General features: G+C 45.0%; 1 protein-coding gene across 1 annotated transcript in view; it reads left to right on the forward strand.

Moving 5' to 3' along the window:
• Nucleotides 1-12,936, forward strand: part of LOC118770168 (liprin-alpha-2-like) — a 40,703-nt gene extending 27,767 nt beyond the window's left edge. Inside the window, exons 19-29 of the mRNA XM_036517670.1 lie at nt 2,273-2,354; nt 3,756-3,956; nt 5,917-5,979; nt 7,497-7,529; nt 7,917-8,092; nt 8,610-8,707; nt 8,970-9,145; nt 9,944-10,012; nt 10,715-10,853; nt 12,106-12,178; nt 12,807-12,936. Of these exons, the coding sequence (XP_036373563.1) occupies nt 2,273-2,354; nt 3,756-3,956; nt 5,917-5,979; nt 7,497-7,529; nt 7,917-8,092; nt 8,610-8,707; nt 8,970-9,145; nt 9,944-10,012; nt 10,715-10,853; nt 12,106-12,164 (1,096 nt within the window). The 3' untranslated portion in view covers nt 12,165-12,178; nt 12,807-12,936. The remainder of the gene's footprint in view (nt 1-2,272; nt 2,355-3,755; nt 3,957-5,916; nt 5,980-7,496; nt 7,530-7,916; nt 8,093-8,609; nt 8,708-8,969; nt 9,146-9,943; nt 10,013-10,714; nt 10,854-12,105; nt 12,179-12,806) is intronic.
• The last annotated feature ends 242 nt before the right edge of the window (nt 12,937-13,178 follow it).

The raw sequence follows: 13,178 nt of genomic DNA on the forward strand, positions 1-13,178 counted from the left end.
TTATTATGGACTAAAGTGCATCTCTTTAGGAATCATTAGGTCTTTGGACACCCCAGCAAGCTGCTTCCTGTTCTGCACAATTTTGTAAGAACGTTGGGAATGGTTTCTCCTGTGCTTTTGGGCGTATTGATTGGCTGCCACAGGAAGGCCCGATTTCCCAGGCTTCCTTGATCTGCAGTGGGCAAACATGCTTTTGCTGTGTGTGCATGGTGACAGGACACATGCTCATTAATATCTGTGTGCTTTTGTTTCCCATCATTCTCTCTCTCCTCTCATCACATGACACTAAAAAGTGGGTAAGTTGTGCTGGTGAGACAGCTGGATATCCCATTGTCAGCTCAGTGTCCTGTATCCCTTTCCTGTCTATAGTCATGGTCCTTCATCGGTGTTTCCTCATGTCCGTCCTGCACCAAAAAAAAGTGGGTGCTGGAGGAGCCATCATGCTGTCCCATAACTGATAACGAATCCTGCTCATTCAGTTTCCTGTAAATCAATGTTACTTTTTTCTTTGTAGAGTTCCAAAGAGGATGTGTTCCTAGCTGGACAAGGACTGTGTGTTCATTTAATCAGAGTGTAATTGTTCCTAGACTGTTGGAGCCCTCGTTCCCCAGTAATTGTCACCTGCTGTATAGTTTTGTGTGTGTGTGTGTGTGTGCTGTGTGAGCATGAGGGAAATAACCAGGATTCTGCCCCTGGTTATGAGTTGTCAAATCCTATTATTTTTTTGTTTTAACTGTTTCTTTCCCTTCCCAGCTGTGTTCAGTGGACGTGAACTTCAAAGTATTATTTCTGAATCTGAAACCAATCCCTAGTTTAAATAACAGTAATAGTAGGGACAATGTTATGCAGTTTGCTTTACTGTGCTGAGACATAATGCTCAGCTGTGCTCCAGTAGGTTAAAGGTTCCACCTTCAATCGAGGACTAAGCAGTTTTATTTTGCCCATAGCAGCATAAAGGGTGAAGGGTGTGGATAGCTGAAAACAGGAAATTGGACATAGCAGAAGAGACCCGATTTAAGAATCCCACAGAAAAGATGCTAGTCCCCTGGAACTGTACCCACAAAAATGGATTCATTCATTAACAAATTACATGCAGCACAAAGAACTAGTGGTTCCAAGATTATTGCCCATCATATTAAGCTTTGACCTCATAAAGAGGCTACTAGTACAAAATGTGCTGGATGTAAAATCTCTGACATTGAAAAACTGGCTGTGTCAGAGCTCGTAATGTTCCCTGTCCTTAAAAAACTTTTTTTGCTTTCTCAAAGAGTGAATCATTTGAGCATTGTTTAGATTCTTCTCCCTCACCACTATTCACACTTCAAAGTGTGGGTTCAGTCTATCAGTGGTAAGTGCTCGGCAATAAAGCTTCCTGCCAGTTCCTCTGAGGGATGTCAACTGTAGCCTTGCCCCTCTGTACATCAGCTTTCAGCGTGCGGGTTCCTAATGCTGTCCTAACAGAGCGCCAGAGGAATCAGCATATTATAAATTGCCTACTTCGGGAGGGGCTGACGAAGACATCTGCCTGGTCTTCCTCGATAAGGTGCCGCTTGCTCTTGTTTGGATGGCGGCTTGAGTGCTTACTGCACTTTTTACAGCAGCGCCGGGCAGAATCATTACAGTTCCATTTTGGTCAGGTCACCTGCGCCCACCGTTACCTGAAGATTTAGGCTGAAGTCGGAAAACTGTGAATGAAAGCAATTTATTTTGGAGGGAAAAAAGTGAATAAAAAATGTTTTTATCTTGAAAGAGCAAGTGCTCGGTAAGCCATTGAAACAACCTCGCCATCAAGAGAGACAGAATCCTCTTAAAACTAAACATCTTTCCTCCGTTTGATAAGTGCGCGGTTGCAAAATTTATGCAGCATGGCCTAGTTGGGCGTTAGTGCACTTTAAAGAAATTAAACAGTGACAGTGTGGCATAACGGTCTAGGAATCAGATTGGGAGCCTTCTACAGTACCCTTGAGTGAGTAGCTTAATCTGAATTGCTTCATTAAACATCCAGCTGAATAAGAGGACAGTATTTAAAACAGCAGCTGTTTAAGGGTAATAAATAGCAATAATGGTTGTCAAATTTTGAGATGCCCAGTGGTGTCCTTTCTGTGCGTAGTGTTGAGAATGGTTGATGATGATTGCGTTAGGGACAGCTCCAGTCTGTGAGAGATAAAATATGCCATGTGTGTGTTCTGTCTTGCTGACTGGTATGTGTGTGTGGCTGTGTGTGTATGTTTAGTACATAAACACCCTGTCTCTCTCTCCCCCCCTTACACAGACACGAGCTGTTGGAGGAAGCCAGGAGAAAGGGTTTGCCCTTTGCCCAATGGGACGGTCCCACAGTAGTGGCATGGCTGGAGGTAAGCTGTCAGCCAATGCCTTCAAACGGACAACACCAACAGACATGGGATGGGCATCCTTCCCTGTCATCCAACGCAGCACTTTGGTCCACTTTCAACCTAGACCTGTAATTTTCCAGTGTGACCAAGAGCTCTGGAGGGCCATGGTTATATGATCCAAGTGCAATACTAAATGCTTGACCAAAATGCTAAACACATTAATTCTCATGTCGTATTCCATACCCCAGAAACAGGACCATAGGACCAGAGGGATCATATACGTTTCCAGGAGTGTTCATTCCAGTTCACTTTCATGCAGTTTAAAATGGAAAACAGACACTTACATTTAATAAAAAAGTAACCTTATGGCTTACAGCTGTCAAAAGAAATTATATACTCTCATTATCTGTGTCCCTTCGTGGGCCGGTTTTACTATCAGAGCTTGAAACCTTCAAGGGCACATTATTATTAAGTACTAGCAAATGAGGAGATTTGTAAGTCTCACAGCACAGGTTTGCATTTTTACGACTCTCCCCGTTTCATGTTATTAAGCACATGGGAGCATGTATGTGTGTGCTGAGTCTGCCAGATGAGTGCAGTGGCCTTGTGCTCAAGGCCATCTCCATGCAGATCCTGGAAGATCACCACAGTTCTCTGTGGTTGTATAGGTTAATACAAAAGCAGAGCTGCTTTGTTTTTAGTGCCTCACAGTCTCCATAGAAAAGGTATGATTACATCATGTTTTCCTTCTTTTTGAACACTCTCGCATTATGCAGAAAATGCATTCTTCACAGTTCTTATTTGTCTTTTATATGTCCCAACCTCTGTTAGTCTGTCATTGAATATGATTTAGTTTCAAATATGCAACTTAAAGTTCTTTCAGTGTTCACAGGCATGCCAAAGTATCCCAAAGCCAACAACAGGTTATACCACACGGTATTTGGTCTTTGACATTTAAAGGAATTCTCTCCAGAAGTAAATACTGCCATCTGCTGGTAGAAAGTGTCCCTGTGCATTTTTGAATTCAGCTGCATATTAAAATATGCCAAAAATGTGTACGTGTTCTCCACACCTTATATATTGAAATTATTAGATTTGTATTTTGAAAACTATTGCTTCCTTTTATTTAAATCAATTGAATGGTGATCCACAGAACATGTATATCTTTAGTAAAATTGGTCTCATCTGGTTTCGTTTGGATGTTGTGGGGGACAGTGCTGTTACCTTCGCTTGAATGCTGCATTATGGTAGTTAGTGCATTACTGTCATATCATATCTGTCAGTATTTAGGAGGACATGTGTCCCTCCTGTCCTGTCCTAAACCTAAACCCCTAACCCTAACGCTAAACCTAAACGCCTTACCCTAACCCTAACGCTAAACCTAAACGCTAAACCCCTGACCCTGTGCCCCTGGTGTTTCAGCTGTGGCTGGGGATGCCTGCCTGGTACGTGGCGGCCTGCCGTGCCAACGTGAAGAGCGGCGCCATCATGTCAGCGCTGTCCGACACGGAGATCCAGCGGGAGATCGGCATCAGCAACCCGCTGCACCGGCTCAAGCTGCGCCTCGCCATCCAGGAGATGGTGTCCCTCACCAGCCCCTCAGCGCCGCCCACCTCCAGAACTGTGAGTCACTCACACACGCTGGGACACTGTCACTCACACGCTCACACAGACTCACACATGCAAGCGCAAGTGCTCTCACTCACACACTCACATGCGCGCTCTCATGCATGCATTCACACACACCTGTGCACAAATAAACACACCCTCACATGTACTACACATACTTGCGCACTTGTGTGCACGTCTGAACACCAGCTGCTGCCTGAGATGATCCAAAGGAAGCGCTTGGTTTGTAGAGTGACCCATGACCGAACCCATCATTCAGACTGCTTTTGAACAGGACAAGGCAGAAGTAGCAGTGCTGTGAATTTCTTAAGTGGAGGATTAAACTTGAATGAGAGCGAAGAGCCAGCCCTCCCAGCTATTCTGTAGTGCCTTTATGCCGTAGTTCTCCACTTCCGTCTAATTCACGGTAATAAGCCTTTTGTGTTGGAGGGATTATGATTCATGAGAGAAGGTTCACTGATAAACCAGGCTACCAAAATGGCCCCAAAATGATACTTAGATCATTCTTTTGACCTCGCATAAAGGGTACAATTATACCCATGAGACTGTCTTCCCTACATGTAGAGGGAGTAGCCTGAGCTAACACGACAAAGTTGAAATGGAAATCAGTAATGATGTATTTAAATTATAATATGCAAAACACATTTACATCTATACTATTGTGCAGTGTTAGCAGGGCATTCTGTCTGATTACAGTGGGCCTTTGTCCTCTGCGGAGTACAATTCTCTTCTTCTGGTTTGTTTTGCTTTATATTTTGTTACTTCAAGAGATGAAATGATGGAATGCTTCATTTGGTTTGTCCAGATTTAAGGGTATAGAGTTTTTTTCTCCACATTTTCACAGCTTGATGTTCGGCAAGACTATTTATCTGTTCTCCACGACTTTCAATTACCTCCTCCTAGTGGTGTGAGTGACACGCGATAGGCCTTATCTACCCGTGTGACTCCTGTGATGGGAACAGGAAATGGCTGTGTGCGTGCCCTTGGCTGGCCGCTGTCTCCCTCTCTCTCTGTCTCTCTCCTTCCTGTCACTCTGAGTGGAGGAGCACGCTATTAAACAGCTCATGAATATTTGAGAAGGACAATTGAACTCTGGGAATGAGATTCCACACCCATAGCCATCCCTGCCCCCCCACCCCCGCCAGACACAGATACACACACACACATGCACAGACACACACCCAGGAGGGGGCTGGGTTTTCATTCTGGGTTAATCGACTCTGGCAACCCCAGGGAACCGTCTTCTTTGCAGAAAATGAGGATAGAAAGATGCTCGTTCTTCCTGTCCTCTAATAGGACTCCAGGAAGTAGTACGTCTCTGGGGCCACAGAATGGACACAAAGGGGTAAATTTAGGGTGAGACAGAGTGTGCTTTTTCGTGTGAGATAAGGTGTGCTTTCCTGTTGAGGCTGCAGTAAAGCAAAGCACAAAAACACATTGCGATGATTGATCTGTAAAAAAAACAGCCTTTGGCAGTTGTACTCATGGAGTAAAATACGGAAATAATACTCAAAGACAAGTATGCAGTTTTGAATGTGAATGTGTGCCTTTGTCCTTCTGCAAATATACGTATTAAGTGTATGTTTTCACTATTCCAACTCACCTGCACCAACTCACCTGCACCAGGCACCGGTCTTACTACTAACCTTGTACAGTACATTGTTAACTGTTACCTTTCTGCCTTGTGTGTCATGACTCTGTAGGCTGCTGTTAAGACCTTATTGTCGATGGGCTGCTAGTGTGCTTGAGACTGAGCATTAGGGAGTCTATGTGCATTGCTGCTGTTGTCATCGTTGTGCATCTCCCTGGCCCAGGAGGGCGGGGCTTGCTGGTCATGTGATGTTGATGCTGTAACACTATTGGCTTACAGTGGTGCTGCTCTTCTTCTTTAACACTGCTTGCCCCCCCCTGCGGAACTGCCACTGCCGCTGTCTCTCTTGGGCCCTCCCGCTAGCCGTCAGGCAATGTCTGGGTGACCCATGAGGAAATGGAGACCCTCGCGGCCCCCACAAAAACGGTCAGTCCCCCCCCCCTTCCCGACGGCAGGCCACCTCCCTTTCTCCCTCCCTCCTCCTCCCACTTTTTGCTTTCACTGGGGTGCTGTGTATATGTGGCCATGTTCTACTGTCCCCTCTGTGTGCATGATCTATAAATACACCAACTGTCTTGTTCCTGTGGTAGACACAGTACTGTGTTACAAGTTTAGCAAGCTTTCTCTGCCCCGTAAGTGTGAAACACTGCCTCGTCCAGCAGATTCATCTGTAAATGCTTTTTTTAAATAGGGAAAAGAGGTTTTTGCCGTTTGGTGAAATGGTGAATGTGAAATGGTGAATCTGATATAAAGTACCGGTTAGCATCAGAGAAAGAGTTATTGTGAAAAGTCACATGCCCCTAGGTATTGTAGACAGGTGAATATTATGATTAAATAGGAAAGTGAAACGTGTAGATTTGAGACCTTGCAAGGCCAATCAAACTATCCTGTGGATTGTCTACATAAGGAGATACATTACTCTATTGTGCTAGATTAGATCAATCATTTATGAAAATCATATCAGTTAGTTACATAATACTATCTGAGGTGGAAAGTACTATATTTTACATGTAATGTGTCATTCAGGGCATTAATAGTCTGCGGAAAAGCTCATTTCAGTCAAACGGATCATTTCATTCGTAATGTAATGAGTTTTCTTTTGTTCAGTTGCTGAGTGGCAGCTTCTAATGTTAGCTGCATAACAGAAGCGTGGGGCTAATAGCCAGTCTTGAGTCATTATTCAGAGGTCAGCCAAGATTGACTCAGATAAAAGTGTCTCATTTGTGGCCATCATAACTGGAATAGATCAGACAAATTTACAAAGCAGAATGACGTTAAGTTGGTGACCAGTCTATCCTTCAAGGGCTTGATGAAAAATAACCTCTTTTCAGTCAGTTTCCTGTGTGCCAGTTATGATGTCAGGTGAGAAAGTAATACCTTTATCATTTTGAAAGTGGCACATCAAGCCAGTATTATGGGGTATTATTTCCCGTGAAAGGGTGCCTAAAGCTTTTGTTTAAGGAAATTATCAAGTTGACCATACAGTTATTTAGATGAGTATTCGTTCAGAGACTGACGTTGAAATTTTTTGGAGAGAAAATTCAGCTGTTATTTGAAAGTAACCCCCAGGGAAATTTTTTAGTTGGACCTATGAATGTGAACTCAACAGCCCTCACAATGCTGATCTATAAATATGCAGCATGTCAGTCCACACCCTTTTCCAACAGTTCATTAACCATCATGACTGCCTTTAAATTCTGGATTTTTCCAACTTCTGTAAAAATAAATAAATGCATGTGAGGATGGCATGACTCCATTAATGCTTTAAATTGTCATTAATGCTTTAAAAATGATAGTTGGCCCTATAGCGGCACAGCTGTAGACTATAGACTGTTGGATTCCCATGTCCCAGACTGCCTTGAAATGACATTTATGAGATGATATCAGTGTCTGTTGACTGTTTTTCTTCTCACACATGATCAAATGGTCCAATGACATCACAGAAGTCCGATTCAGAAGAAGGAAGCTGGGCGCAGGTAAGAGACTCTCTCTTCCCCTTTCCTCATTAAAATTGCAGTGATTCTCGCAAGTCCTCTCACTTGCTGAAGTTAGATAAAGCCACAATGAGAAGAACATGCTGATGAGTCACAATGTGGGGGCTTGCATTATATAAGGAGTTTTAATTTCAAAGGGTTCATAGTCACGCATCAGCTCAGAGGAGCAAGTGCCGAGTTGCTCCTGTTTACTGCCAGTTCCAGTTCTCTGGAGAGTAGGACCGATCAGTGATGCAGCACACAGAGTCTCTTGTTACATTGCAGGTGCAAAAGTTTACTAGATTGGCTTGAAAAATATGGTGGGAATGTAAGAAATAATCTTCCCAAAAAAGATCATTTAAAGCTAAAATGATCTGGTGTCGCTTGCAGACTCTGGCCTACGGTGACATGAACCACGAGTGGATCGGTAACGAGTGGCTGCCCAGCCTGGGCCTACCCCAGTACCGCAGCTACTTCATGGAGTGCCTGGTGGATGCCCGCATGCTGGACCACCTGACCAAGAAGGACCTGAGAGTGCACCTGAAGATGGTGGACAGCTTTCACAGGTGGCTTAGCTTTATCGTGCAGGACGGGAAATCCAGTATGCAATCAATAAGAAAGACCTTGAAAGCCGAGAACGCTTAGTTTGGTTCTTTACAAAGTAGAATCTTTTCGCCTCTTCATTACCTGTTTACTAATTGCTAAAAAAAAAGAACTAGCTAAACCTATAGTCATGAGAGGCAATATTCTGATTTACTACGTATGATGTTTACACAGACCCTTAAAATAAAGAGTGGCCTAACCCTGTGGTTACAAGGAAAAGTTTCATTTAATACTGCTATCTGATGAGCATGCATTGTCTGATAGCAGCAGTAAATGAAACTTACCAACTTGTAACTGACAACGAATTGCTTCCTTGGCAGCAAGCGTCTTTCAAGCACCGCCAGGTCCCACTTACTGTAGCGCTGCGAGTGATCGTCGGGTGACGGCGCTTTGGCTCGGACTTGCGTGACATTCTCGAATCAAGCATGTTCAAAGCTTGCGCTATGTCTCTAAGCTGCGCTGTTCTCATGTTGCTGACAGGACGAGTTTGCAGTACGGGATCATGTGCCTGAAGAAGCTGAACTACGACAGGAAGGAGCTGGAAAGGAGGAGAGAGCACAGTCAGCACGAAATGAGAGGTATGTTCAGCCTGCGGGGGCTGCTCTCTGTCAGCTTCTTAAAGCACCAATGAAAGCACAAGAGGTGTAGCCTGGGGCAGACATGTGATGGGATGCGTGCAGCTTGCCTGAGAAGCAATACAGATGCATTGTGGGCACGCCTGCCTACATGTCAATAACATATGAGCTGATATGGGTATATGTGTTAGAAGATTGCTATTAGCAAACCCATTGTTCGATAAAGTAAAAACTCTTTAACTTGTTTGTGTTGGCGGGCTTCCAGATGTGCTGGTGTGGAGTAACGAGCGGGTGATCCGCTGGGTTCAGAGCATCGGCCTGCGGGACTATGCCAACATCCTGCTGGAGAGTGGCGTGCACGGAGCGCTCATCGCCCTCGACGACAACTTCGACTACAGCAGCCTGGCCCTTCTCCTCCAGATCCCCAACCAAAACACTCAGGTGAGGCCCCGCTCTCTTCCTGAACATTCCTCACAAAAACATTTAGGCGAGATCCCATTCTCCTTTAGATCCCCAACCAAAACACTGAGGTGAGGCCCCGCCCTCCTATAGATTCCCTTCAAAGACACTTAGGTGAAGTCCCACCCTCCCTCCTCTTCATCTTCAACCGAAACACTTAGGTGATGCTCAACCCTACGCCACATTCCCTACCAGTTCATTCAGGTGATGGCCTGTCTTCTTCACTCTATCCCCAACCTCACCTTTTGCATGTGTCCTTTTGTGTAGGCATACACAATGCGGTGCATTAAAGGAAGCATAGCTGACAGTGCAGGGTTTGTCTAGCCCTTGAGGCTTTTCACCTTAATTTATTCTCAAGTGCATGTTTCAAATCTCATAATTTAAGTAAGACACCACTCTCTGTTGTTTATAATCAGTTGGTAACTGCAATTTCCATAAAACTGTCTGGAATGTCCCATTTAGATCAGTGGTACCTTTTCCTGATGTAGGTAATTATATAATCTCTGGCAAGGTGACTTTAATAAAAAAAAGTCACAGTCCCCATGTAGGAAAGGAAACAGAGGAGCTCCCATACTTTGAAATTTCACTTACTCTGCTAAATGTCATTCATTCACCTCATCAAAGAATACATTTCAGATACATTTTCATTCAGATTTCATTTCCCTTCCACACTGCAAATGTATTTTAAAGTGTCATGTGAGATTTTATACAGTCAGGCCCACCCCATGTTAACATAAGCACCTCCTGTCCGCTCTTTGCTCTATCTCCTCCTCAACCCAGGCACGACAGATTCTGGAGAGAGAGTACAACAACATGCTAGCCTTGGGCACGGAGAGACGGCTGGACGAAGTGAGTGACGCTTGTCTCTTTCACTGCTGATATCTCTGTTTTTACCCTGGGTAGTGTCGCTAGCCTGGGACTGCCACCTGTGGAGTTAATGTTTTTCTTTGAGCGATAGTGTTTTTGTGTCGAGGCTCATTTCATTTTTCTGTATTCATCCCGGTCCTAGTCATTGTATTTCTGCTCCATTGCAACTGCAGGTCACATCCTTATACATACAAGTTGTCTGTGCAGGTTGTATCTGGAAGTTATCGCAAACAGAGTTAAGAAGTCAGATTGGGTGTTTGCCTTTTTCCTCATTAAAACCTCTAATTACAGTGGATTGTATATTGTGACAAGTGAGCTGTTGCTGTGATAGGCCTGTCACCAGCGTGAGCATTTCCTTTTGCACATGAGAGGAGTTTCTAATTAACACCTAAGACTCAAGTCTCCCTCCAACTTCATTGAGGTTTAAACTTTCTTGCAGTCTTTGCCCTTCTACCCTTGTTCAAAATGCCTGTCATGCTCCATGTCATGTGTGGAAACTCGTGGAAAGCATCTGTGCTGGGATAGGCCCTTTTGCTATAGGCACAACTCAAGACTGATTGATCCAAACCCCTCAGGTTCCAACCAATCACAAACAAGTGCGTTAAGCGCTGGGCTGAGGTGGGAGGGGTGTAGTGCGACAGGGGGGGGGTCAAAATCTAACCTTTCCTCCTGTGTGGTGGCAAGGACTTTCAGCACGGGCCGTCCTGGAGGAGACAGTTCCCCCCACGGGACGTCCACGGGATCAGCATGATGCCCGGCTCGGCCGAAACGCTGCCCGCCGGCTTCCGCCTCACCACCACCTCTCGCAGGATGCCACCAGAAGGTGAGTGGGGAGGGCATATAGGTACCGTTATTCAATAACAGGCCTCTCTAACCAATAAGATTCCTCCTTTAAAATGGAGAACCAATCACAGGATAGTATCCATGATACCTTTCAATGAGTGATGGTGATGAGTGTCATATATTAAAGTAGAAGAATGAGATAAGTTGATAACAAGAAGGAAATGCAGGTTGAAAGTCCAGTTGACCTTATTTTATTTAAACTCGATCTAAGAGCTTGCTGCTCATCCCTAGCCCTGGAGGGCAAAAATGACTGCGGGACATTGGACCCAATTCAATCTATTACTTTCATGATTGAGCTAATTTAGCTTCCCTTTCCAGTTCCGAGTATTAGTGTCTAGTGCTTCAGAACACATAGAGCTGAGTAGTCCTGATCTGTGTTTGGTTGAATAAAACTATTTAAATTATAGCACCATAATAGCAAAGTCAGCGTGTAAAAATTGTATTCTGACACTGTAACTGTATGACATTTTAGTCCAAGGCTAGTATTGGAATCTGAATGACCAGTCAAGTTGCTCTGATCTGATCGTCAGTCGTCAGTGGGCCTGGTCACGTTACGGTGGGCACCCGTTCCTCACAGTCAGATGAGGCGGACATGAGCGCTCTCTCTGGGCATTCTGATTGTGTCTCTGTTGTTCTTTCCACTGTGGGGTTGCTGAACGGCAGTCCTCTATGAGGTGCTGGACGACAGTCCAGAGGACATGTATGTGGACTGGGGTCAAGGTCAGGTATATACTGGAGCGGTGCCTTCTGTGACCTCCCCTGTCTCTACAACACCCCCTCCCTTATTCAACTCACCAGTACCTTCACAGTCACCTGTGCTCTCTCCTCCAAACGTCAGGGGACACCCCGATTTAGGCTCTGCAGACACCACAGCAGAGTGTCACTATGTTCAGTGGATTCAGACATTAACAAATGACAGTACATTGGTGGCCCAGCTGTCTCCAGTGTTTTCAAACTGAATTATTTGGGCCTATATCTGTGGTCCCCCTCTTAATTAACACAGCACCCCCCCGCCCCTCCCCACATACCTGTGAATCTGTCTGAGGTTTCACCTCATCAGGACAGGCCTCCCCTGTGCCTTCGAGTGTGTGACGTGGTGTGGCTCCGCTGGGTGGGGGTGACATTTCCGACTAACCCCTGTGCTTGCCCGTGGTGTGCGTGTGCCGTGCCGCTCGCCGTCGCCTCGGCCCGCTCGCTCAAACTGACCCCCCCGTCCCTGTCCCTCCCCGCAGTCGGCCCGTCGGCGATACAGCGGCTGGACAGCTCCACTGTGAGGACCTACTCCTGTTGAGGCGCCGGCAGGCTGTGAGTACCAGGCCGCTGGTAAACAGCACCTGTAAACAGTACAGTTCCAGTCAAAAGTGTGGACACACCGAATTAAGATAACGGGAAGCATGCATTCAAAGACATTTGTATTCAAAGACTTACGCTTAAATGCCCAACATTTAAGTCTTAAGTTCCTTAGACAAATATAAATAGTTCTTGCCTATGTATCAATTTCTTTCCAAAAAAAATTGAACAAAAAAATATTTTTTTTTTTGGCTATTTTGGAGAATCTAAAATATAAGATACTTTGATCTATTTGTAACACTTTTTTGGTTACTTCATAATTCCATTTGTGTTATTTCATAGTTTTGATGTCTTTACTATTATTATAAAATGTGGAAACAGTAAAAAATAAAGAAAGGAACGCGTGTCCAAACTTTTGACTGGTACTGTATGAAAGTCGATGAGCAACAGTAAATAGCTGCAGCTGTTTATGGAAACAAGCCGGGCCTTTATGTATTACACATGAGCTCCCAATATAGAGGTCAGACGACACTAGAGCACAATATGGGTCCTTTCACCTCAGTCAAGCACAGAGGAGTTTTAAGCGTGTGCATTCTAAAAGATGGATGCCGTTCACAGTGACATCATTTCCTGGTTCTGACAGGTCTTCACGTTTTCATGGGGCTTGAGCCCACGCTCCGACGTTGATGTGGTCTCCAGGCCAGAGAGCCATGGCCTGGATCGAATCTCAGACGAGTCACTGCCAAGAAGACCCCATCCCCCCCAGCCAACCACCCCCCCCCCCCCCTCCCCCCGGGCCAGGGAGAGGACGGCTGGCCAAGTCACCCTCTCAGCACTTACACAAGCCAAGTCCACAAAGCAAGGCACCAGCCGCGAGCCAACATCCTGCAGACCTGTCGTATTGTGGTCATTTCTACATTTTCCATGTAACATAAGTTGTTGAGAACATGTGCTGTGTGTTTCTTCTACAGGAAAGTCTGTAGCTTATCTGTAAATTTATATAAATAAGACATTT

Source organism: Megalops cyprinoides, chromosome 23, assembly GCF_013368585.1.
Source record: "Megalops cyprinoides isolate fMegCyp1 chromosome 23, fMegCyp1.pri, whole genome shotgun sequence".
Taxonomy (NCBI): domain Eukaryota; kingdom Metazoa; phylum Chordata; class Actinopteri; order Elopiformes; family Megalopidae; genus Megalops; species Megalops cyprinoides.